The sequence below is a fragment of the Grampus griseus genome (genome assembly GCF_964374135.1).
Source record: "Grampus griseus genome assembly, chromosome: 3".
NCBI lineage: Eukaryota > Metazoa > Chordata > Mammalia > Artiodactyla > Delphinidae > Grampus > Grampus griseus.
In genome coordinates this window covers 126411134-126439029 of record NC_139019.1, presented here as the reverse complement: position 1 = coordinate 126439029, position 27896 = coordinate 126411134, and the positions used below count along the sequence as shown (strand labels likewise).

Below are 27896 nucleotides of genomic sequence, written 5' to 3'. Positions count from 1 at the left end.
CCGGGAGCCCGCCCACCCGGGGCTCACGGACTCGGGCTGGGAAGGGTCACCGTAGCTTTTGACACACGCCGGTCCACGCCTCTACCCCGAAGTCCGGCTGAGCTCTATTACTCCCCACCCGCCTCATACCCGCGCCATCTTCCTCTGCACGGCGCACCTCCAGCCCCGACCGAGGCCAGCCAGGTGAAGGGCTTAACCTCTCGGGCCTCACCCCCGCGCGGGGTCACCACCGTGAGGACTTGGAGCGCACACATGCGCAGAAGAAGCCGCCTCGCGCGGGGCTCGCTGGAGCGTGTTCCCTCCGACTGCAAACTACATCTCCCAGAACGCCCGCCCTGAGGTGCCGCACACGCGCAGCGAGAGGCCAGGCGCGCGTGAGGTGTGGCCCCGGCGCGTTCCACCTGATTCCAGCACTGCGTTTCCCGCCCCGGTCCCCAACCCCCTTCCCGGCGAAAGGTCCACTGGGGGATGACGCACAGGCGCACTGTGCCAGGAGGCGTCCGTACCTACCCCGTTTCAAGAACTCTCCCGGCAGGATCGGCTTTCACTAGAAGTTTGAGGGCTTAACTCTGGAATTTGAGTTTGAACCCAAGGCTTTTCTTTGTGGGCCTGTGAGTATGAAGTTACGACAAAATGGGAAATACATCTTACAGATTTTATTAAAATGCCTGCAAATTGAAGCTAACAATGGTTGAAGTTAGTACTGAGTGGGATAATTCCGAAGAACACAAACAAATTTATATTGATTACACAAATATGATGACCAATAGCTAACTCGTCTGGGTAATATTTAAAGAGAAAAATTTGAAAAAGCTTGGAGACAGATTTACTTCTCAGGGGAGTTCAATATTAAGAAGGTGTGTTCCCGACCCTTTGGAGTCGGGCCCCAAGAAGGGTCTACTTCAGAAGCAAAAGAAAGCTTTATTCTGTGGTCAAAGAATGGAGAGGTGCAAACTGGCGCTCTAGAGCACATGTTCTCCTGGAAGGACCATTAGCGGGGCTACTTTATAGGGTTCTTGTCAGTGGCGGGCGGGGTGGAGATCTCCTGGGTGAGGGTTAGGCGTGTTGCTCACGCACCTCAGACTGAAGTGCCGGGTACAGCGTCTGCACACGACCGCTGCTGCCACCGCCATCTTGAATTGAATGTCCTGCGCAGGCTTCCGCTCACTTCAGGCCAAGATGGGGTGTCCAGCACAGCGCACGGTGCTTCTGCTCTGGGAGCTCTGATGCGATGGGTTAGGTGCAAGGCCTCTCTGCACACGGCCCTCTACAGGCCAGTGAAACTAGACTAAGCACAAAAGAAGAGGTTGGACCTTATCACTTAGATTCCATCTTATTTTTCCCAGGGGACCCTAGTGGCCTTTGGCAAAGAGGCAAATCCCCCCTCTTTCTTTTGACCTGCCCCTCATTCTTGACGGGTGCTGAGGGGCGAGGGTCTGTCTTCTGCAACTGCTTCCTGCCGAGTTTGGGTGTTGTCATAACCCCAGGTGGAGGAGCACAACTTCTCCCCTGCTGCCTTGAGATATGTTTGATTGTTGACTGGCCTCAGCCCTGACTTTGTATCCCTGAGCGACCACCATTTGAAGTTTTATAGATTCTAATCTTTTGGAGACAAAGGACGCCAGACAATTTAAACTACATGGCCCAAATATGTATCAGCAAGAGGACAATGGTTCTTAAGGGGCCCAGGAAACGTAGAAACCAAGGATGCTGGGGAGGGCTTGTTTTACCCTGTTCCAAAATTTGTTTGGCCAGATTAGGCTGGCTGGCTTCTGTTAACCAAGTTGGTTTTTCTAGTAGCCTGTCTACACTTTCTTTAATCAGGCCACTTACACTGATGTAAAAGCAACATGTTGTATTGACTTGCACAGACCCCCTCCCTCGTCAGCCAACAGATAATCTAGGGCAATCCAGTTATCCTAAAATTCCTATTGCTTGGCATATACAATTACTTATCTTTTGCCTTTTTTTGAAAAAGGAGTTTTAGGTTGGAGAGAGGTTCACAAGAGTAGTGTGGAGCGGGGTGGGGGTGGGGGTGGGGGATGGTGTCTGTTGTCTTGGGTTATTTCTCGAGAGGTTGGGGCTCAGGAGCCCTCTTCATTGGAGTGTGATGTACCCACGGAGTGATCCCCTGCAACTTCAGGGCAGAATGGGTGGTTAGCATCACTAAGTGCGGTCCGTTCCACTTAGGAGTGAGTTGATGTCTTGGGCTGCCTGTTTTCCATGTTTGTAGGTACACCCACTCTCCTGGCTGGAAGGGATGTAGGACCAGGTCAGTGTGTGCAGGCCGCTCATGGTTACCATATTCTGTGAGAGCTTTCATGGTTTTTCCTACGTGGAGAGCTTGAGTTGTTTCATTCCAAGGGGGTTAAGGTGTCCCTTCTTGGGCTTGGGGAATGCATCTACCATTCATGAGTTCGGGTGCATTTAAGTTTAACTTATCCCCACCGGGGACTAACCACACGTAGAGCAGAGCAGTCAGAAGAATCTTACTCCAGTTTTCGTGACAGGCTGAGTGTAAGGTCCATTTTATGCCCAGGGCACTCACTATCCCCTTCGTCACTTGAGACACAAATGCTGGATCATTATCATTTTGTAGGGATCCTGGGAGTCCAAACCTGGGGATTATTTCTTTTAGTAATGCCTTAGTCACTTCAGCTGCCCTTTCAGTTCTAGTGGGGAATGCTTATATCTGAAATTGTCCGATATTCTCAGTGTGACAGTGAAATCTATCTGCCAGTGTTCTCCAGGGTCTGTCCCTCTGGTTTGAATGGGTCTTATCTGGGGGCCTCTGGGGGCTCTGGTGTTGGGGTTATTTATTGTACCATTGGGGCAGGTCTCAACTACCCAACGTTTACGTTTTTCGTGCTTGGGGTCACCATGATCTCCACCAGGTAGTTATCTAGGACTTCCCTCCCATAGTGAGATCCTTAATGGTCCTCCCTGATGGCTTGGCAAGCTACAGTTTGGGGCATTAACTAGCCACCCATGACTCCCCAAATCCCTATTGAAGCCCCGTTTTGGGGTTTTGTCTAATATTTCTTTTGTGTAGATTGGGGAATAATTGGATGGATCTGACCTTCAAAGTACGAAGGGTAGTTGCCAAGTTACTGGTTCTAGGGCCACCTTTCTGGCAGTTGCATCCACCGTGTCGTTTCCCATTATCCTCTGCATCCTCCTTTTGGTGACCCCAGCAATGAATCATTGCCACCTTTTTTGGAATCTGTACTGCTTCTGAGAGTTTCAGTATGCTTAAGCCATGTACCACCTGTTTATTCTCTGCAGTAAGCATAACTCTTTCCCTTCAAATAGCCCTGTGTCTGTGTAGGGTGGCATATGCATACCAGGAATCTGTGTAAATATTTAAGGCCTTCCCTGTCCTGAGCTCTAAGGCTTGGGTGAGGGCCATCAGTTTCACCTTTGGGGCTGAAGTCCCTGGGGGTAGGCCTCTTCATTCTATGACTTGGGTCTGGGGGGTTATTGCATATCCCACCAGGCTTTTTCCCTCCCTCATAAAACTACTCTTCAGCGTTTGGGAGATGCTTGATTCCTAGGTCGGTGTGACTGGGATAGACTGTGTCTGTTGTTTCTATACACTCATGTTCTAAGGGCCCTGTTTCTGTAGGTAGTAAGATGGCAGGATTTAATGTACGACAGGTTTGACAGGTTTTTTGTTTTGTCTTGTTTTGTTTCTTGGCTGCGCCGCGCCCCAGTGAAAGTGCTGACTCCTAACCACTGGACCACCAGGGAACTCCCAGTGTATGACAGGTTTTCATAGTAACCACTAAGGTATCCAAAAGTGTAGCCTGGACTTGAATTGACCTGTTCCCTTAGAGCTTACTAAATGCTTGAAACTGGTGTGGAGTTCATAGGGTGATTTGCTCTCTGAACATTAACTTCTCAACCTCCTTTAGCGGGGTTGCAGTAGCTACTACTGCCCGTAGGCAAGGAGACCATCCTTTAGCTGTTTGATCTAATTGTTCAGATCTGTCCAGGGAAGTTTGTCCTCAGCCATTAACATTACCATCTTGTGCCCCCCGTCTAGGGGAATGCCAATCTCCAGTTTGTCTCCCATTAGGTGGATAGTAACTCCTAATTTATGTAAGATATCCCTTCCTATCAGGGATATAGGACATTTGGGAATGTGTAGGAAGGAATGGGTGATGTGTTTGTCCAATTTGCATTTTAATGGCTCTATGAATGCCCGTTCTTGGGCCTTCCCTGATACTCCCATAATTTTACAACTCTTATGACTGAGTGCCTGATCTGGTGTTCAGAACTGAGAAAGTGGCACCAGTGTTGACTAAGAATTCAACAGACTTTTCCCCAGTGTCCAGTCTCAGACGGGGCTTCTCGGGGGTCAATTGGAGTGCTGGCTTAGGAGCCCCTGGCCCCATTATTCTTCATCTATTTGGACCATCTGCCTTCGAGGGTTGTGGCCGGGTTCTGCCATTTCCATCCACCTTGGGGGGCGCTGAGGGCATTGTCTCTTCTAGTGTCCCTCTTGTTTACATATGGCGCACTGATTGGGTACTAGTTTTCTTGACTTGCTATACCTTGGTGGAGGCTGGGGACCACTCACCAGGTCGAGAATCTCCGTGGGTAGTTAGTTCAAATTCCCATGCCGTCTGGTTGACACTGAAGGGCAACAACCAGTAGGTGGGCTTGCCTCCAGGCCTTTTTATCCTCTATATTTTGGTTTTTAAACACCCAGTAGGCAACCTTAACCAGGTGAGACGTACACCTAGTGTTGGGGGCACTTTGGGCCAGTTGACAGGTTTCTTTTCTGCTGCCTAGATTCCCTTTAGGAGTGATCTGTCCAGTCGAATTCAACGGCCACTATTTTCAACTCGCATTGGTGTCTTTTCGAGGGACCAAAAACAAACAAAAAAACCTATTTACTTAGAAGTATTTGTCTGTCTCATCCTTGACTTTTAAATTTAATTCTCCGTATGTGCTTTTATTCCCCTCCTCCACCATGCCCAATCCCAAATTCCTTTTTTCATCTTTTGCAGTTTGCACTGTTTTAGTTATTTACTTCCCTAATCTAGATGTGGATATGTCTTTACATCTGTTATTAAAATAAGAGTCTTTGTTGGTGATGTCTGGGTCATGCTGTCATTGGTATTAAAAATGTTCTCGTTTTCGTTATCTGAACTCTTAGAAAACATGGTCATAATAGTCACACTGTTAGAAATTAAACTAGTACTATATCAGTACAAAGCACAGCAGTTAATCCACAGACAAGGCCACAGACTAATTATTAAAGCTTATGATTGCAGTGCACTTAAATTGTATCACTCCAGAGTGATGCAACAGTGGATTTGCATTTTTGTAAACTGCAAATCATGACTGCCAGCATCAACAGCCAAGGGAAGAAAAAAGCAATAGTAACGACCAGGAAAGGCATAAAATCGTTGCCTTATCCACTTGAGAGGATAACAGTGTTGCTTACGCCTTTACTTTTGGGACCACCTTATGGGTTTTGTACTTATTCTCCAACTTTCCCCAGCCATCCTCCCAAAGCAGGACTTTTGAAGTCCCTGGGAGGGATTTCCTGGGGCAGTTCCAGACAAAACTTTATGGTGGGTCATTCCACCTCAGTCTTCTCCTTTCATTTCTCCTTTTTTCTATCTGTCAATCCCCCCTTCTCCTTCATTCTCCTTTGCCTCTGTCCTCAGTCTCTCACTCTCAGTCCCTCATCTCCCCCCTTTTGTCCTCTAGTCTCCACTCTCTGTTCTTATGCCTTAGGTCTTTTTGTCCCTTAGGCTTCCTTTCTCTTTTCCTCAGTTTCTCCTTTATTTTGTGTTTCAGTCTCCTCTTCCCTGTCTCAATTTTCTTTTTTTTTAAAAATAATTTTATTGAAGTAATATTGTGTTAGTTTGTGCCTTACAGGAAAGCAGCACAGTGATTCAGTTATGTGTATATATATATATATATATATATATATATATATATATATATATAACACACACACATACTCTTTTTCCTATTCTTTTCCATTATGGTTTATTAAAGGATATTGACTATAGTTCCCCGTGCTATACAGTAGGACCTTGTTTATCCATCAATTTTCCTTTTTTTCGTCAATCGCCCCCTGCGATTTATTACCATAACTGTAATTTCCCCTAGGAGGATTTCCTATAATAATTAGCATAAGTAACTGTTCATGCCCCTCTCTGCCTCCCAAGTTTTCCATCACTTTTGCCCCTCTCCCACACTGGAATCTCCTGGACCATTTAGCGGACCTTTTCAGTAGACTCTCCTACGAAAGGATTGCACCATTCCAAATTCCTCTTACACCAGTTACAGTCTTCCAGTAAAGTACTGCCGTACTGCAGTTCTTCCCCAATCCTGTAAAGTCTGCGATAGCTTCTACCTTACGCATTTGTATAATTCTCCTTTTTGTCATCTTTTCCCCCTCCCCTCGCTGCCGCGGTGGTACAGCCCAGCCTCAGGTTCCGAATAAACTGAATTCCTCTGCTTGTACGGAACTGGCCGGCCTTTCAAGATGGCGGCTCCCACTGAGACACAGCGCTTGGGGGCGGCCATATTGCCTCCTGAACAAAGCCGCTCAGGGTGTGGAGCGGCCAAAATGCCCGGTACGGAACAGCGAAGGCCCGGGAGCCTCGTGCTTTGATCACTCAGACAGGAAGCGGGAGAGTTCGCCGCTATGAATGTGACATCCGTACTGGGATAAGCTGTGGCAGGCGTTTTGGGACCTGATAATCGAGCTGGGGGTCAGAAGGGGGATTTATGGGTTGAGACCTGAGGAAGACTGAAATTGTTATTGGGACGGCGGTCCATGAGGGTCAATAATTGAAGGTCTATGGGGTCAGTGGTGGGGAGTCTCTAGTATGAGTGTTGGGTATGTATGTGGATCAGTCATAGGGAGAGCTGTGTTATTTGTGGGTCAGGGACCGCGGACCTGTGCGCTGATGGGGTATCCGTGTGGCCAGTGATTTGTGGACCTATATGGCCAGTGCTGTGATGGGAGTGGGGCTGGAGGTGCTCTTTGAGATTTCTGATTTCTGCACCTGGTGATTCAGTGATTTTTAGAGGTTATTAATGGGGCCCAGAGCTGATACAGGTTAGTCCCAGTTTACTGGGAAATGCCTCACTTTACAGTCTGTGTAGGTCAGAGGCTACTCTCAAGGTGAAGCCCCTCCTCAGATGTTTTTTTCAAGCCGTCATCTCTTTCCATCATTCATATCATCACAGAAGAAAACATCCTTTGAATGTAAGACCAAACAAATCTAAAGGGACAGGATTATTACTGTCAATTCCGTCGAGCCAAAAACTACCAGGAACACCCTGTAGTTGAATAAGTTGGGTTTACTGCTCTTGCATCTAGTTAGGAACACGTACACAGTGGGGAGCGTTAAGGGTGTCTCGATAAGAGGGTGTTAGAAAACACTTGTTATAGGATATGGCCTTGTGTTAGGTGATTTTGAGGAGGGTGTAGGGAACGGGCCTAGCTCTGAATTGGATGTTGTCAGGAAGTGGGGTAATTCAGTGAGTGGAAATTTTAATAAATCTTATCTAGAGAGAAGAATGACTAGGTTGAAGCTAAAGGTGTGATAGGTAAAAAAGTAGCAATCCTTCATGTTAGTTGAGAGAGGGGGATGTTTGGTATTTTGTGAATTGGAGAATGTTGATGTTTTGTCTGTGTTCAGGTATGATTTAAGAGAGGTGTTGTTTTTGTCTAGCTCTGTCCTGGTCAGGGAGTGGCCTGTCTGATGTAAGTGTTTCTTGTAATTGTTCGTGTTAAATAGGAGAGTTATGAGTGCCAGGCCTGTTCTCAGATAGGAAGGGCTGCTTTTTCTCTTTCTCATGTAAGATTTGATTTCAACCCTGCCTCTTCCTCAGTTTATTGCAGTCCTTCTACATTCTGTTCAACAAACATTTATTAAATGCCTGCTGTTTACTTGTTGCAGAGCTGGGCGTTCAGAGATGAGCATGACTGTTTGATTGTTTTCTTCCAGATTTATTTTGACAAAGCCTGGGATACCCTATATGAAACAGTCTTCCTATCATGAGAGGACTCACTTCCTCTAAATGAGTTCAGCCCATGTCTGCATGACCCATCCTGGGACTGAGAAGATTACCAGGTAACTATCTCGCTGCATTATGGTATGTTCATGTTTAACAGTAGTTCCAACCTATAACTATATATTTTTTAATATAGAAACTGCACTATTAAAAATTAGCAATAAAAATTTAAACAGAAAACATCTTAAAATTAACAAAATCAACAATTTTAATCCATGAATACTGACTTGGCAAGAGAATTTGCCAAGTTAGGGGAAAACATGAAAGAACTCTTAGGATTTTACTGGCTGCTTCTGTTTAGGGAATATGGGAATGCATATTCCCTAAACAGAAGCAGTTTTCTACTTCGTCATTCCCATTCTTATTGCCAGGGATCTGCTCCATCTTCAGTTAAATCTTTACGTATATATCCATGATTATTGTCTTATGGTAGTTCTGCATATAGAATAACAAATATAATTGCTGGTCCAAAGGGGAACAATAAGGTGTTAGTAAGTCAACAGAAAACATATCAGCATTCATCCAATTAAAAATACACCTTGTCCAAGTTCTATGTGATCATATTATAATCACAAGAGGGCTTCCTTCACATGGTGGTTCGGTAAGGACTCTTCCGTAGGACCAAATGACCTTCTTCTACAGGGTGGCCTGTTATCCACGTGACTTTTGGTGGTAGTGTTTCTAGACTGGTGAATGTCAGTTCTGGCTCCAGGAGGCTCCATTCTATCTCCTAGTCCTGATTCCTCAGACCCTTTCCCTTTTGGAAGAGAAGCAGAAGATGACCAAGTCTCAGGTGAGTTGCTTGCTTACTTTGTACTTGATTTCCATACAATGAAATAGAAAAGAGTGGAAAGTCAAAAATTAGGATTAGGGAAAATGTAGAGAGAACGAAAGATAAAGACTTGAAAAGAGTTACTATGTAATATGCAGATTATATATTTTGAAACCACATGAAACCACTATTAAACTATAGTTCATATATATATATTCGTTATATATAAATTTCGAGAAGACACAGTGGAAAGTTAGAGAATATCATATGCATGATTTGCATTTTCATGTACCATTTGTTGAATAATCCACTTATTTGAAGTGGATGCTGCCTTGATTAAATTTCCATTTGTGATTAGGTCTCTTTTACTTTCCTGTTCTCTTGCTGTGTTTGACTCTTTTTGCTGAAGATAGATCTTTACATCATTTTTCTCAATAGGCATAATGTAGAACTGGGAATGTAGTTTTGTATGCTATGGTAAAAATGATGAGAATGATCAATTCAGATTGAACAGGAGCATGCTATTACAGGGTCCAGTGTCATTCGAGGATGTGGCTATAGATTTCACCCAGGAGGAGTGGCAGCAACTGGACCCTGCTCAGAGGACCCTGTACAGGGACGTAATGCTGGAGAACTACAGCCACCTGGTCTCAGTGGGTAAGGATGGCTTCCCAACATAACTCAGAGTTAGCCAATCCAGTGCCTCTCACTGGAATTTGATTGAGTTGGGTGGGTTCTTGACCTACTTGTGACTTTTTGCTCTCTTTCTTCTCTCCAGTGGAAGGTCATTACTGTTCTGAGGGCCAGCTGGACTTCATTGTAGGGCTCCTAAAACTGTATCTTTTCTTCTTTCTTCAGTGTAGTCAACTCAATTCCTCAATTTTTTTTTATCATAGGGTATCCAGTTTCCAAACCAGGTGTCATATCTAAGTTGGAACAAGGAGAAGAGCCATGGATTATGAAGAGAGACATATCAAATTGGATCTATCCAGGTGAAAATCTGGCAGATGGAAGACAAAGGAAGTGAAATATCAGTTTGTTTTTGTTTTTAATTGGTTGGCAACTAAGACTTACATTTCCACCCAGATTGATAACTCCTTTTCCTTCTTGCTCCTGTGCTGTGCATGTAGTAGGTATTCGACAACTAGTTAATTCAGTAGTAGTGAGCCATGTACAGAAGAGAAATTTCTTATTGATCCACTCAACAATCATATCTTTAGTACCTTTCTAAAAGAGTCAAAGACAATAGAAGGCAAATGCTTTTCAGGAACATAGGTTATACATAGAAAGACAAGACATCAAGATTTACAGCTATATAAAATTGCATGTCCAATATAGTTACTGCTTCAGGGGTTCAGTGAAAATTATAGTCTAAAGAGATGTGGCATAATTTAAGAAGGCATTTTTCAAAGCATGAACCAGCTACTTTGAAGCATATCTGAAGTGTGGCTTAGGCAGGAGGAAGGTGAGGGCAAGCTCTAGGAAAGGACATGTACAAATCCTTGGAGTTAGAAATCAACATGGTTTATCTGATAGAAATTTTCTAGGCTTACTTGACTTTAAATAAAAGATATTTATTGGGGAATAGTGGAATATAAAGTTGGTTACATATTGTGACTACAGCTGTGTTTCACTAGCTGTACCCTGAAATTTTCTGCTATTATTTTTTTTTAAGCAGCTTTGAGATATAATTCATATGCCATACAGTTCACCCATTTAAAGTCAGCAGTGGTTTTTAGGATATTCACAGATTTGTGCAACTGTCACCACAGTCTATTTTAAGACAGTTTTATCACCTCCAAAAGAAACCCTATACCCTTTAGCTATCACACCCCTTCTTCCCATCTCCCCAGCCCTAAGCAATCACTAATCTGCTTTCTGTCTGTATTGATTTGCCTCATTCTTGATATTTCATATAAATGTATTCATATAATATGTGGTCCTTTGTGACTGACTTCTTTCATAATGTTTTCAAGGTTCATCCACATTTTAGCATGTATCAGTACTTCATTCCTTTTTTGGCTGAATAATATTACATTGTATTGATATACTACATTTTGTTAATCCATTCATCAGTTGTTGGATATTTGGCTTGTTTCCACCTTTTAGCTACATGAATAATGCTACTATTAACATTCATGTACAAGTTTTTGTATAGACATATCTTTTTTTTTCCTTTGGTGTGTACCTAGGAGTAGAATTGCTGGGTAATATAGCAACTGTATGTTGAACCAAAACGGTCCCTGAAGACTAATTAGGTTGAGCATTTTTTCATGTGCTTATTGGCCATTTATTTATGTTCTTTGGAGAAATGTCTATTCAGATCACTTGTCCTTTTTTTTGAAGTATAGTTAACTTACAATATTATCTCAGTTTCAAGTGTACAACATAGTAATTCAACATTTTAATAGATTATATTCCATTTAAAGTTATTACAAAATAATGGCTATATTTTCCTGTGCTGTACAATATATTCTTGTTTATTTATTTTATATATAGTAGTTTGTATCTCTTAATCCCCTATCCCTATCTTGCCCCCCATCCATTTTTGAATTGAGTTATTTGTCTTTTATTATTGAATTATAAGAGCTCTTTATATAAAGTTCCCGTATAGAACTTCCATGTAAAGTTTGTTATATAGATATAATTCTTTGTATAGAATTCTTACTTGATATAAATCTCTTATCTGATAAATGATTTGCACATACTTCCTCCCATGTTTTCTTTTTACTTTCTTGTGTCATTGAAGCACACATTGAAGAGTTTTTAACTCTTTTTTTAAAATTTTTAAAAATTTTTGGCTGCATTGGGTCTTCATTGCTGAGCGCGGGCTTTCTGTAGTTGTGGCGAGCGGGGGCTACTCTTGGTTGTGGTGCGCAGGCACCGCATTGTGGTGGCTTCTCTCCTTGCGGAGCACAGGCTCTAGGTGCCCAGGCTTCAGTATTTGCAGCATGTGGGCTCAGTAGTTGTGGTGCATGGGCTTAGTTTACCTGCGGCATGTGAGATCTTCCTGGACCAGAGATTGAACCCATGTCCCCTGCACTGGCAGGTAGATTCTTAACCACTGTGCAACCACGGAAGTCCCAAGAGTTTTTAATTTTGATGAAGTATAGTTTATCTATTTTTTTTGTCGTTTGTGCTTTGGTGTCATATCCAAGAATCCATTGCCAAATCCAATGTCATGAAGATTTACCCCTATGTTTTTTTCCTAAGAGTTTTGTACTTTTAGCTCTCACATTTAGGTCTTTGATCTGATATTTTGAGTTACTTTTTGCATATGGTGTGGGGTAAGGGTCCAACTTCATTCTTTTGCCTGTGGTAATCCAGTTGTTCCAGCACCATTTATTGAAAAGACTCTCCTTTTCCCATTGAATGGTCTTGGTACCCTTGCCAAAAATCAGTTGGCCATAAATGAAAGGGTTTATTTCTGCACTGTCTATACTATTCTGTTGATCTATAAATCTGTTCTAAAGCCAGTATCACACTCTCTTGATTACTGTTGTTTGTGGTAAGTTTTGAAATTGGGAAGTATCATTCTTCCAACATTGTTTTTCTTTTTCAGCATTGTTTTGGCTCTTCTGGGTCCATATGAATTTTAGAATCAGAGTATCAGTTTCCACAAATAAACGTCTTCAGATTCTGAAAGGGATTGGTTGGATTTGTAGATCGATTTGAGGAGTATTGCCATGTTAACAGTATTAAGTCTTCTGATCCCTGGAACATGAAATGTTTTTCCATTTATTTAGATCCTCTTTAAGTTCTTTCAGCAATGTTTTATAGTTTTCAGAGTATAAGTTGTGTACATCTTTGTTAAACATACTTGTTAGTATTCTATTCTATTTGATACTATTGTAAATGAAATTGTTTCATTAACTTTATTTTTGGATTGTCCATTGCAAGTGCATAGAAATGCAATTGATTTTTGAATGTTGGTCTGGGATCCTGCAAACTCACAAAGTTTACTGGTTCTAATAGTTTTTAGCTAATTCTTTAGGATTTCCCATATAAATGAATTTATCATCTGTAAATAGAGATCGTTTTAAATATCCCTTTACACATTGGATGCTTTTTATTTCTTTTCTTGGTTAACTACCCTGGCTAGAACCTCTAGTACAATGTTGAATAGAATGGAGAATGGACATCCTTGTCTTGTTCCTGATCTTATGGGAAAAATCCAGTCTTTTACCATTAAGTTATGTTAGCTGTAGGTTGTCATGCCCTTTGCAGGTTGTGGAAGTTCCTTTCTGTTCCTAGTTTGCTGAGTGTTTTTATCATGAAAATGTGTTGCATTTTGACAAATGTTCTTTCTGCATCTGTTGAAATAATCTATTTATGTGATGTGTTGATGAATTTTAATTAATAGATTTTTGGACAACAAACCAACCTTATATTTCTGGATAAGTTCCACTTGGTGATGGTGTATAATTCTTTTTATATGCTGCTGGATTTGGTTTACTAGTTGTATTGGGGGTCTGCAAGACCACCTTCAGTTCTGCTGATTTGCTAGAAGGACTCACAGACTGAGAAAAACCGATACATTCATGGTTATGGTTTATTACAGTGATAGAATTTACCAGTCTAGATATGGACATTTGTGGGAAGATTTTTATTTATTAAGTTTCTTTCCTTGATGTGGATCTATGTAGATTATTTACTTTTTCTTGAGTCAGTTTTGGTAGGTTGTTTTTTTTTCCAAGGAATTTTTCCAGTTCATCTAAATTGTCATATTTATTGGTATAAATTTTTTTCATAATATTCCCTTTTTGTTCTTTTATGTCTATAGGATCTCTAGAGATGTTCTGTCTTTCATTCTTGACACTGATACTTTGTTTTCTTCTTTCCTCATCACTAGCTAAAACATAACAATTTCATTAATTTTTTTTCAAATAATCAGGTTTTGATTTCATTTATTTTTCTTTATTGTTTGTCTATTTTCTATTGATTTCCACTCTGATCTTTATTGTTTCCTGTCTTCTATTTATTTTAGGTTTAATTTGGTCTTTTTCTAGCTTCTTAAGGTAGAAGCTTAGATCATTAATTTGAAACCTTTATTGTTTTCTAGTATGAACATTTAATAGATAGTCCTTACTTTGTATGGTAGTGAGGGGCCGTAAAAATTACCACGGAAGCCAGAACTTTGCCAAGTAATTTTTATAATCGACGGGAAAAATTGTAATTGATTTTGACCTTTAAACATTTTTCGTCAAAACATTAAAAGTTATCTTGGGGACTTCCCTGGTGGTCTAGTGGTTAAGACTTTGCTTTCCAATGCAGGGGGTGCAGATTCGATCCCTGGTTGGGGAGCTAAGATCCCACATGCCTTGTGGCCAAAAAACCAAAACATAAAACAGAAGCAGTATTATAACAAATTCAGTAAAGACTTAAAAAAAATGGTCCACATCAAAAAAAAAAAAAAGAAAATTGAAAAAAAATGCTATCTTGCTGTTGGTTATAACTGTTTATAGAGATGAAAATGTAGTAAAACTAATACTTATTTACTACCCTGCAATTTAAAACATTGGAAGCATTGAAAATGTCTTTTATTTCTTTTAAAAAACTCTATGTAGAGTGGTTTGAACAGTGCTTGCCTTCTTATAATTGTATAACGTATGATAAGGAGTTAACATGTTCTCTGTGCCTTAGTGAATTGTCATATTACTTTCTAAGGTTGGGTCAGCTTCCAACATTTTCTCCTTTGTGCTTTCAGTGTTGTGAAATATGTCGAAGGTAATGTGAAAATGTAGGCATCACTTTCTTTGAATTATTTTTATCCTTTCCATCACAACCCAGAAATTTATGTTGATAAGTTTGCCTTCACTAAGTTCCTCTGGCTGCATATCTATAAAGTTTCATAAATAGTGGCAATGCCAACATGGTCAGCTATTTTCTAATCACATCCAGTATTGTTATGTGTTGTTTCTTTGCTGCATTTACATCTTTGTTGGTCAGTTCCCTCTTTCAGTTACACATTTTTGGATGATTAGGGTAATTTGGATAATGTCACGTGGGTTTATCAATGGGATACAAGGAAGAAACAAACTACACACTTTGCTGTCTGTATATATATTGGACAACAGATGTGACGTTAATAGTCACCAACAGACTTTGAAAGAAGTGAAATGATTGGGTACTGATCATGATGTGTATCTGTTATTTATTTAGTGATTTATGGACTGAAGAGCTAGCAGTGAAGTTTGTACTTTATGCTGTTAGACATACTGTGGTCGTTAAAGTGTGAACTATGTTGTTGGCAGACTGGTGTTATTTAACTAAACTGTGGTAACTAAATTTCATGCTTGTTGAAATCTTGCAAAATGAGGATTACCTGCATATAATTTGTCCTCTAAGAATGAAGCTGTGTCCCACAATTTTTGATATTTTGTGTTTTCATTTTCATTCAATTCAAGTTATTTGCTAATTTCTCTTTGGACTTTTCGACACATAGTTTATTTACAAATATGTTATTTAATTCCCAAACATTTGGGGAGATTTCTGATATTTCCTTTTGTTATTTATTTCTAATTTAGTTCCATTATGGTTGGAAAATATACTCTGTATGATTTCCATCCTTATAAAATTATTGCAGCTTGTTTTGAAGCCCAGTATATAGTCTATTCTGATGTTTGATTAATGCGTTCTTGAAATGAATGTGTGTTCTGTTGTTGGATGGGACATCTGTAGATGTCAGTTAAGTTCATTGATATTTACTGATTTTCTTTGTCTACTTGTCTTTTTTTAAAATATATTTTTAAAATATGACTTGAATTTTATTTATTTGTTAATTATTATTTTTTAAAATTTATTTTTGGCTGCGCTGGGTCTTTGTTGCTCCGCACAGGCTTTCTCTAGTTGTGGTGAGTGAGGGCTACTCTTTGTTGCGGTGGGTGGATTTCTCACTGTGGTGGCTTCTCTTGTCGAGGAGCATGGGCTCTAGGCGCACGGACTTCAGTAGTTGCAGCACGTAGGCTCAGTACTTGTGGCTTGCGGGCTCTAGAGCACAGGCTCAGTAGTTGTGGGGCATGGGCTTAGTCGCTCCGCGGCATGTGGGATCTTCCCAGACCAGGGCTCAAACCCGTGTCCCCTACATTGGCAGGTGGATTCTTAACCACTGTGCCACCAGGGAAGTCCTTAATAGACCATTTTCATTCCCCTGTTTATTTTTGAGTTGGTAGTTGTGTGTGTGTGTGTGTGTGTGTGATGTTGCTATAGGGATTACAATATATTTATTTTCTTATAACCCACCTTATGTTGATACTGCTTTTTTTTCTCTCACAAATTATAGAAACTTGCACTAGCATAGCTCCATTTTCTGCCCTCCTGAACCACCTTGTGCTGTTTTGTTCTTTTAGTCATGTATGTTACGTTTGTATTTGTCATAACTTTGACAGTATAGTGTTACTGTTTTTGCTTTAAAAAGTCTTTTGAAGAAATTAGAAGGAAATATTTTTAAAATTATACATATTTAAATACTTTACCCAAATAGTTTAAAATTTTTCTGTTGTCTTGTAGATTTGAGTTATCATCTGGTATTATTTGTTCAGCAGGAAAGACTTTCTTTAGTATTTCTTATAGATCAGTTCTGTTGGTAACTTTTTTTGTTTATCTGGAAATGTCTTCATTTTCCCATTATTAAAGTTTCACTGAATGTAGAATTCTTGGTTGACAGGTTGCTTTCTTTTAGTATTTTGACTGTGTGTCATTCCAGTATTTCCTGACCTCAGTTTTGTGTGTGTGTGTGTGTGTGTGTGTGTGTTGAAAATTCAGCCAACAGTACTGTTATGCTTTGATACATGATGTGTCATTTTTTTCCTGCTGCTTTGAAGATTTTTCTTTTTGCCTTTATTTTTCAGCAGTTTAATTCTGATTTGGCTGGTTGTCTTGGTATCCTTCCTGTGGTCTGTTGAGCTTCTTCTATGTGCAAACTAATGTTTTCCACCGAATTTGGTAATTTTAAAGACATTTCTCCAGATTTCTTTTGGCTCTCCCCCCCCACTCCTTTCTAAACTCCAATACACGTATACTGGAATGCCTAACTGCTCCACAGATCTTGAGATTCTATTTTTAAAATAATTTTTCTTTTTGTTCTTTGGGCTGAATAATTTCTAGTGATATTTCTTCAAGTTTACTGATTCTGATTTTGCCTTCTGCTATCTCAAATCCACTAATGAGCCCATCTGGTGAAATCTTCATTTCAACTTTAGAATTTTCATTTGGTTCTTTTATTTTTTAATTTACATAAAATAAATGTTACTCTTTCTTTAAATTTTGAAAAAGGCATAGAGTAAGTTAACTGCCACCACAATCATGATACAGAAAAGTTCCATTACTCTCAAAAATTCTTCTTCCTGCCTCTTATAGTCAAACTGGTTCTTTTATATTTTTCTTTCCTCTTTTGAAATTGTCAGTTTATTCACTTGTTCCTTAGAATATTTTCCCTTAGTTTTTTGAATATGTTTATAATAGCTTCTTTAAAGTCTTTGCTAAATTCAACATTTGCACCCATTTGGAGTCAGTTTCTATTGACTGATTTTGTTCCTTAGTGTAGGTCACATTTTTTTCCTTATATGTGTAGTAATTTTTGGTTGAAAGCTCTACATTGTAGACAGTACGTTATAGCGTCTTTGGATCCTTTTGTTCCTTCTGAGAGTTTTTGTTTTAGAGGCACTTGCTTGGGCTTAAACTGTGACATCTTTCTGTCCTGTGGAGTGTCATCACTAATATCTCTGCTTAGTTTTGTTTGTTTGATTAAGCCTGGCTATAGATGTGAACTAATGATTTGGACAGGTTTATTAGACACCTAAAGCCAGTATGACTTTTACTCTTTGCCACCTGGATTGTGCATGTCTCAGAACACTTTAAAAGCATAGGAAATTTGCACGTTTCCCCAGCCTTTCAATCACTGCTGGGCTCACTAGGATCTCTCTTCACAAATATTTTAGCAGTCAGGTAGGAATGTATGGCAAGTTCATTATCTCAACCTTTCTATGATTCTTTTGCGTACAAATTCTCCTTGTTAAATTACTAGCTGCTCTACTATCAGCATAAAACTGTATCCTGTGGATATGAGTTATCTCTCAATGCCCCATAAACTAGGGGTGCAAGACAGGAAAACCTTAGGAAAGAATGCCACAAACTCCCCATTCTTACCTAATGAAGTAGAAGTTTTTGACAAGTAAACACTTTTCACCTTGTGGCCTGCGTTTGGTAGTTTTCCAGTGCCCTGAATTGGTTGTTTTTAAAATTATTTTATTCAGTTTTATACTTGTTTTCTGAGGAGGGGAAGTCCGTGACTACCTCATGCCACCATTATCAGAAGTAAAGTCCATCTTTAGTTACTCACCCAATAAATATACGTTTTGTTGTGTTTTAAATGGGCTGTTGCCCGCCCAGTTCTCTGTCTTCATGGACCATCCTGGATCATCCATTTGTTTCACCTCTTCTGTCCTCTACTCAATCTTTGTATCTGTTTGATTTTATCTCTACAATTTTATTCTTTCAGACAGGGAGACTAGACTTGACACACATCAATTGGATACACTTGGAGATGTTTACTTTCATAAGGACATACTGGAAAGTGTCACAAGGGATCATTCATTGTACTCCGTTTTAAAGGTCTGGCAAGGTGACCAGCTGGAGAGAGATCAGGAAAATCAAGACAGACTTCTCAGGCAAGTCACAATCATCAACAACAAAACAGTTATTGAAGAGTCAAGCTATACATATAATGCATTTGGAAAAATATTTCATAACTGCACAGACCTAGATACTTCAAGACAAAGACTGTATAAGTGTGATTCATTTGAAAAGAGCTTGGAACCTACTGTAAACCTATTCAGTTGTAATAGGGGTTATGCAAGAAAAAACACAGATGAGAATTTTGGATGTGGGAGAACACCTAGTTCTTCCTATTCTAAGCATGAAAAAATTCATAATAGAGTGAAACACTGTGCAGGTAGTCAGTATGGAAACATCATCAGCGATAAACAATCTCTTATTCAATATGTGAATGTTGAAACTGGGGAGAAGATCTGTGTATGTATTGAATGTGGAAAATCTTTTCTCAAGAAGTCACAGCTCATTATACATCAAAGAATTCATACTGGAGAGAAACCTTATGGTTGTAGTGCTTGTGGAAAAGCCTTCAGTGAGAAATCACATCTCATTGTACATCAGAGGACACATACTGGGGAGAAACCTTACGAATGTTCTGAATGTGGAAAAGCCTTCTCTCAAAAATCATCCCTCATTATCCATCAGAGAGTTCATTCTGGTGAAAAACCATATGAGTGTAGTGACTGTGGGAAAGCCTTCTCCCAGAAATCACCCCTCATTATACATCAAAGAATACATACTGGTGAAAAGCCATATAAATGTAATCAGTGTAGGAAGGCCTTCTCCCAGAAGTCACAGCTGATTATACATCATAGAGCTCATACTGGAGAGAAGCCCTATGAGTGTACTGAATGTGGAAAAGCCTTCTGTGAGAAGTCCCACCTCATCATACATAAAAGGATTCACACAGGGGAGAAACCCTACAAATGTGCTCAGTGTGAGGAAGCCTTCAGCAGAAAGTCAGAACTCATTATACATCAGATAATTCATACTGGGGAGAAACCTTATGAATGTACTGCATGTGGGAAGACCTTCTCCCGGAAGTCACAGCTCATTATACATCAGAGAACGCATACTGGAGAAAAGCCCTATAAATGCAGTGAATGTGGAAAAGCCTTCTGTCAGCAGTCACATCTCATTGGACATCAGAGGATTCACACAGGAGAAAAACCTTATGTTTGTACTGAATGTGGGAAAGCCTTCTCTCAAAAGTCTCACCTCCCAGGACATCAGCGGATTCATACAGGAGAGAAACCTTATATATGTGTTGAATGTGGAAAAGCCTTTTCCCAGAAGTCAGACCTTGTTGTACATCAGAGAATTCATACTGGGGAGAAACCTTATCAATGTGCTGTATGTGGAAAAGCCTTCATCCAGAAATCACAACTCACTGTACATCAGAGAATTCATATAGTGGTGAAATCATAAGAATGGACTAAGCATAGAAAAGCCTTCAGTATCTGTTCAAGCCTTAATAAGTACAACAAAACTCACAGATTTAATGTGTTTCTAGGCATCTTTGTTGGTACTATTTTACAAATGAAATCATATTTCTAATGTAATTAATTTTTTTATCAAAGGTAATACAAGAGAATAAAAAAGTTTTGTTTATATAAATTTTCACTTTGGCATGTTAAACTTTTAAGATTTGGAACTGAATGATTAGCATAACAGAACAAATTACATATAGTCTATTTTGAAGTTACATGTTCCTGATTATACTACATAATAAGTTAGGCATGTGGTAATATTGTTAATGTTAGCCTCTCGTAATTACGGCCATGCAGTAATTCCCCAAAGAGGACATGAAGAAAGCATGAGTCAAAAAGTGCCAAGACCTAGAAACTGCACTAAGGGGAGGGGACTTGACCATCAGACCCTAAAAGTATATGTAAAATTCTTCTTATACAATGATGGAAAGATGGGTTGAAAAGGTTCAATAAATGTGGTCTTTTTGTGTTTTTTAATTTTGATAATATAAGTTGATTTGTGTCTGTGGATGGACCCAGGACCTTGGAATTGACACTGCTTGCTGATTTCTCCCTTTTACCCCACCCTTCTAGGAGCTTGGTGTGGTGGAAAGACATTGGTTCTAAAGTCAGATGGCCATGAGTTTTAACCCTTGTTCCCTTATTAATAGATTGTGTGACATCTATGAAGACCTTTTTAACCCTCAGTGTCTGTTTGCTCATCTGTATGTGAAATCCTGGCAGACAGCACATGTTTTTTTTTTTTTTAGTTACTTCTAATATATGCATTTTAAAGTAATAACTAGAATTATGACTTATAACATTATACCAGAACATATAAGATTTTTAGAAATTTCATGTAATGTCTGAAACATTTATATTAACATATTTACATACAAATAACCCAAAGAAAATTTAATATTAGTTGTTTTTTTTGTTTTTTTTTTATACTGCAGGTTCTTATTAGACATCAATTTTATACACATCAGTGTATACATGTCAATCCCAATCGCCCAATTCAGCACACCACCATCCCCACCCCACCACGGTTTTCCGCCCTTGGTTTCCATATGTTGGTTCTCTAAATCTGCAGACAGCACATTCTTAGCTAATATTTGTCCTGTTTATCCCTCTCTCTTCTCTTGAAATAGGCTACTAATTCCAATGTGCACACATTTAAATTTGATTTGCATTTAAGACACACTGCTTCTGATCTCAGATTTCCTGTCCTCTCCTTTGTCCATTTCACTGCCTTTGTGTCTGGTGATATAACTCATGCTATGTTAAAGAGACCTCAATTACTTTTCATTTATTTTATTTTGCAAACACATACAAATTGTGATATATCTATATCTGTATCTAATTCATTCTAATATATATATGGAAATACTAAGGGACAAGAATAGGCAAGTCACTCATTAAGAACAAATGTTAGAGAATTGATCAGACTAAGGTTTCCCACAAAGCTGTAGTAATGTAGGCAATATAGTATTGACACAAGAGTGACAAAAATAGATGAATGAAATGAGAGCCTGAAAATGAAAAAATTATATATGAATAACTTTATGACAAAAGTGGTATTGTAATCAGAAGGGGAAAAATTATCTTTTTAATAAATTGTTCTGAGTCAATTAATCTAAATATAAATATGAAATGCAAAATGACAAAGTTTCCAGGTAGTTATATAGGAGACTTTTCATAGCCTTAGGATAGGGAAAAATGTTTAACACTGTGCATGAAGAAAAGATTGATAAAATGGCTTATATTAATATTAAAATTTCTTCTGTGTTAAAAGAAGTGATTAGTTTGGAATAAACTTGGATGTATCTAGCAAAATTACATATGCCATTTCTAAACATTTTTAGGAATCTTCTAAAGATATGTTGGAGAAATATTAAGAGATGCATGCTTGGGACTTCCCTGGCAGCCCAGTGGTTAAGACTTCGCCTTCCAATGCAGGGGTGCAGCTTCGATCCTTGGTTGGGGAGCTAAGATCTCACATGTCTCAGGGCCAAAAAACCCAAAACATAAAACAGAAGCAATATTGTAACAAATTCAATAAAGACTTTAAAAATAGTCCACATCAAAAAAAATCTTAAAAAAAAAAGAGGTGCATACTTACGTTTATTCATCATAGCACTATTCACAGCAGAAAAAAGACAGTAAACAGCCTGAATGATTATTGATAGAAAATGTTTAAATATAGTGTATCTGCACACTGGGGACCGTGCAACTCTAAAAAGGAATGAGATACGTCTTTTTATACTCTCCATTCATGTTCTTAAATAAAACAAGGCACAGAGAATTACAGTACACTGTCTTCTAAGAAAGACAGGTAGTGGTGGGAACAAGTGGACATATTTTCTTATATATAAGTACAGATGCTGAAAGGAAAGACCCAAATATTAATTAAAATGTTTTGTTCTAAGGTGACTGAACATGGTGGAAAGGATAGTGATATCCCTTAGACCTTTCATGAAATGTAAGTTGCTTTTGTATAATTGACTTTGGAACCAGGTAAATAGTATAGATAGTAACAAAACAAAGTCAAAATGAAGTGACACCTAAAAATTTAGCAAAATGAAACTAAACACGTATAGCATTGGTGGTTAACCATACCGAGAAATAATTTCAAGTAACTTTAAACTGTCTGTTTTTCCTGGTGGGATATATCATAAGGGTAAAGGAATGGCAAAGAAGGTTTTTTTCAGTAAGTTTCTGTTACTCATAATACTGGTATTGATAATAATATTGGATACATATACAGAGAGAAGAAAAAAAATGAAGGAATGGATCAAATACAGTAGTCCCCCCTTATCTATCTGCGGTTTCGCTTTCTGTGTTTTCAGTTACCTGTTGTCAACCTCCATCTAAAAATATTAAATGCAAAATTCTGTAAATACTTCATAAATTGCACATCATACTGAGTAGTGTGAAGAAGTCTTTTACTTTCCCACTCCCTGGGACATAAATCATCCCTTTGTCCAGTGTATCCTGTCTGTGAAGTCACTTAGTAGTAATTTCGTTTATCAGATCAACTGTCATGGTATCACAGTGCTTGTGTTCAAGTAACGCTTATTTTACTTAGTAATGGCCCTGAAGCACAATAGTAGTGATGCTGGCAATTAAGATATGCCAAAGAGAGGCTGTGAAATGTTTTCTTAAAGTGAAAAGGTAAAAGTTTTTGACTTAGTAAGGAAAGAAAAAAATTGTATGCTGAGATTGCTAAGACCTATGGTAAGAACAAATCTGTGAAATTATGAAGATGGAAAAATAATTTATGCTGGTTTTGCTGTCACACCTCAGACTTCAAAAGTTATGGCCACAGTGCATGATAAGTGCTTAAGTTAAGATGGAAAAGACATTAAATTTGTACAAGAAGATATTTTGAGAGAGAGACCACATTCAGATAACTTTTATTACAGTATATTGTTATAATTGTTTAATTTTTATTTATTGTCTCTTATTGTGCCTAATTTGTAAATTAAACTTTATCATAGGATGTATGTATAGGAAAAAACAGAGCTCAATTTCAGGCATCCACTGCAGGTCTTGAAACATCCCCTGTGGTCAAGGGAGAACTACTGTAGTTATGAATGTCTTTAGGAACCAAAGATTTCAGGTGTATGATAAAAAATTACATACCAAAGATGTTAAGTAAAAACCTTATAATCCTAAATTTGTTTTTCTCCCTAGAGTTATTGAGATATAGTTGACATAGCATTATGTAAGTTTAAGGTGTACAAAGTGATAATTTGATACATGCAATATATATTTATAATGTGACATTTACCACAATATGGTTAGTCAACACCTTCATCACCTCACATAGTTATTTTATTTTTGTGGTGAGATCATTTAAGATTTACCCTCAGCAACTTTCAAGTATATGATACAGTATTGTTAGCTGTAGTCACCATACTATACATTATATCCCCAGAACTTATTTATTATATAACTGGAAGTGTGTACCATTTGACCAGTATCTCATCTTCCCTGGCCCTCAGCCCCTGGCAGCCACCAAACTACTCTCAATTTCTATGAGTTTAGCATTTCCATATTTTATATATATGGGGTCATTGAGTATTTATATTTCTCTATCTGACTTTACTTACCATAATGCCCTCAGGGTCCATCCATGTTGTCACAAACGGCAGGATTTCCTTTTTTTCCCCAGTTTTATTGAGATATAACTGACATATAACAAACATTGTATAAGTTTAAGGTATACAGCATAATGATATGCATATATTGTGAAATGATTGCCACTGTAAATTTAGCTAACATCCATCACTTCATATAGCTACAGGTTTTTTTCCTGTGCTAAGAACTTTCAAGATTTACTCTGTTAGCAACTTGCAGACATATGATGCAGTATTGTTAACTATAGCCACCGTGCTGTACAGGAATTCCTTCATTTTTTATAGCTGAATTTTATATATGTGTATATATATGTATATATATATATAGTCATATGTAGTTTTTAAAAATAAATTTATTTATTTATTTTTGGCTGCATTGGGTCTTGGTGGCTGTGCACGGGCTTTCTGTAGTTGCGGTGAGCAGGGGCTACTCTTTGTTGTGGTGCAGGGGCTTCCTTGTTGCAGTGGCTTTTCTTGTTGCGGTGGCTTCTCTTGTGGAGCACAGGCTCTAGGCACACGGGCTCAGTACTCATGGCTTGTGGGCTCTAGAGCGCAGGCTCAGTAGTGGCGCATGGGCTTAGTTACTCCGCGGCATGTGGGATCTTCCTGGACCAGGGCTTGAACCCGTGTCCCCTGCATTGGCAGGCAGATTCACCACTGTGCCACCAGGGAAGTCCTGTCATGTAGTTATAAAAATGACTATTGTGATTAATGCTGCAGTGAACATGGGGGTGTAGGTATCTCTTCAAGTAGTGATTTCACTTCCTTTTGATATATATGCCCACAAGCAGGACTTTTTTAGAAACCTCCATATGTTTTCCATAATAGCTGTGCTGATTTACATTCATACCAGTAGTGTATAGGGTTCCCCTTTCTCTGCATCGTTGCCAACATGTTATCTGTCTTTTTGATAATAGCCATTCTAACAGGTATGAGGTTAGAATGGTTTTGATTTGCTCTTTTCTGATGATTAGTGATGTTGAGCACATTTTCATATACCTGTTGATCATTTGGATGTCTTCTTTGGAAAAATGCCTATTCAATTTCTCTGCCCATTTTATAATCAGATTGTTTCTTTGCTATTGAGTTGTATGAGTTCCTTATATATTTTGGATATTAACCTCTTACCAGATCAATGATTTGCAAGTATTTCCCCCCCTTCCATAGGTTGTCTTTTCATTTTGTTGATTATTTCCTTTTCAGAAGCCTTTTAATTAATTAATTTAGATTTATAATTATTTTTATTTTTAAAATTTTTTATACATCTTTATTGGAGTATAACTGCTTCACAATGCTGTGTTAGTTTCTGTTGTACAACAAAGTGAATCAACCACATGCATACATATATGCCCATATCCCCTCCCTCTTGAGCCTCCCTCCCACCCTCCCTATCCTACCCCTCTAGGTCATCACAGAGCACCGAACTGATCCCTGTGCTATGCTGCTGCTTCCCACTAGCTATCTATTTTACATTTGGTAGTGTATATATGTCAGTGCTACTCTCACTTAACCCCAGCTTCCCCTCCCCTGCCACCCATGTCCTCAAGTCCATTCTCTATGTCTGCGTCTTTATTCCTGCCCTGCCATTAGGTTCATTTTTATTTTAGATTCCATATATATGCATTAGCATACGGTATTAGTTTTTCTCTTTCTGACTTACTCTGTATGACATATACAATGGAATATTACTCAGCCATAAAAAGAAACGAAATTGAGTTACTTGTAGTCAGAAGCTTTTTAGTTTGATGTAGTTCCACTTGTTTATTTTGTTTTTATTTCCTCTGCTCTCAGTGTCATATCCAAAAAAAATCATTGCCAAGACCAATGTCAAGGAGCTTTTCCCCTGTTTTCTTCTAGGAGTTATATGGTTTCAGGTAAATTTAGTCTTTAATCCATTTTGAGATAACTTTTGTGAGTAGTGTAAGGTAGGGGTCCAGTTTCATTCTTTTGAATGTGGATACCCAGTTTTCCCAGCACCATTTAATGAAGAGATTATCCCTTCTCCATTGTGTGTTCTTGATGAAGATTAGCTGACTATATGTGTATGGGTTTATGTCTGTGCTCTCTATTCTGTTCTGCTAGTTTATGTGTCTGTTTTTATGGCAGTACCATTCTGTTGATTACTATAGATTTGTAATATAATTTGACATCAGGAAATGTGTTGCCTCCAGCTTTGTTCTTCTTTTTCAGTATTGCTTTGGCTATTCAGTGTCTTTGTGGTTCCTGATGAATTCTAGGATTGTTTTTTCTATGTCTGTGAAAAATGCCAATGGAATTTTAATAGTGGGTGCATTGAAACTACAGATTGTTTTGCTACTATAGACATTTTAACAATATTAAATCTTCCAAGCTATGAACACAGATTATCTTTTCATTTATTTGTGTCCTCTTCAGTTTTTTAAATTGGTATTGTATAGTTTTCAGTTTACAGTTTGAGTTTATACCTAAGTATTTTATTGTTTTTGATGCTGTTGTAAATGGGATTTCTTTTTTTGGCCATGCTGTGTGGTTTGCAGGATCTTAGTTCCCTGACCAGGGATCGAACCCAGGCCCTCAGCAGTGAAAGCACTAAGTTCTAACCAGTGGACTGCCAGGGAATTCCCTGGGATTGTTTTCTTACCGTCTCTTTCCAATAGTTCATTGTTTGTATATAGATGAATAACTGATTTTTGCATATTGATTTTGTATCCTTCAGCTTTTCTGAATTTATTATTTTAAAAAGTTTTTTGGTAAAGTCTCTAGTTTTCTGTACAAGCATACTTTGCTTTATCATGCTTCACTTTATTATGTTTTGCAGATGTTGTGTTTTTTACAAACCAAAGGTTTGTGGCAAGCCTGTGTTGAGCAAATCTATTGGTGCCATTTTTTCAACAGTATTTGCTCACTTTTTGTCTCTGTGTCACATTTTGGTAATTCTTGCAGAATTAGAAGTGGAGCCTGAAGATGTGACTGAGGCGCTACAATCTCATGATAAAACTGTATCGGATGAGGAGTTGCTTCTTATGAATGAGCAAAAAAAGTGGTTTCTTGAGATGGAATCTACTTCTGGTGAAGATGTTGTGAAGATTGTTGAAATAACAACAAAGGATTTAGAATATTACTTAAACTTAGTTGATAAAGTAGCGGCAGGGTTTGAGAGGATTAACTGCAACTTTGAAAGTTCTGTGGGTAAAATGCTATCAAACATTGCATGCTACAGAGAAATCATACATGAAGGAAGAGTCAATTAATGTGGCAAACTTCACTGTTGTCTTATTTTAAGAAATTGCCACAGTCACCCCGACCTCCAGCAGTCAGCAGCCATCAACATTGAGGCAAGACTCTCCATCAACAAAAAGTAAGACTCGCTGAAAGCTCAGATGGTGGTTAGCATTATTTAGCAATAAGTTATTTTTAAATTAAAGTATTACATGATTTTAGATATAATGCTATTACATACTTAATAGACTACAGTATATATATATATTTTACATCTTTATTGGAGTATAATTGCTTTACAATGGTGTGCTAGTTTCTGCTTTATAATAAAGTGAATCAGTTATACATACACATATGTTCCCATATCTCTTCCCTCTTGCGTCTCGCTCCCTCCTGCCCTCCCTATCCCACCCCTCTAGGTGGTCACAAAGCACCAAGCTGATCTCCCTGTGCTATGCGGCTGCTTCCCACTAGCTATCTATTTTACGTTTGGTGGTGTATATATGTCCATGCCACTCTCTCGCTTTGTCACAGCTTACCCTTCCCCCTCCCCATATCCTCAAGTCCATTCTCTAGTAGGTCTGTGTCTTTATTCCCATCTTACCCCTAGGTTCTTCATGACATTTTTTTCCTTAAATTCCATATATATGT

The 27896-nt window shown here is 38.8% G+C and overlaps 2 protein-coding genes across 2 annotated transcripts; both read left to right on the top strand.

Moving 5' to 3' along the window:
• Positions 1-490: 490 nt before the first annotated feature.
• On the top strand, positions 491-27277 carry LOC309819894 (tigger transposable element-derived protein 1-like; the record flags this gene model as incomplete). Its single annotated transcript, XM_082650346.1, has 6 exons — positions 491-611; positions 7986-8111; positions 8695-8845; positions 9355-9481; positions 9721-9816; positions 26970-27277. The coding sequence occupies exons 3-6, from the start codon at positions 8831-8833 to the stop codon at positions 27275-27277; spliced, it is 546 nt and encodes a 181-aa protein (XP_082506472.1). The 5' UTR covers positions 491-611; positions 7986-8111; positions 8695-8830.
• LOC309820939 (uncharacterized protein) lies at positions 14543-20011 on the top strand (the record flags this gene model as incomplete). The annotated part of the gene is made up of 2 exons (XM_082652002.1): positions 14543-14551; positions 18437-20011. The coding sequence occupies 2 exons, from the start codon at positions 14543-14545 to the stop codon at positions 19862-19864; spliced, it is 1437 nt and encodes a 478-aa protein (XP_082508128.1). The 3' UTR covers positions 19865-20011.
• Positions 27278-27896: the final 619 nt, after the last annotated feature.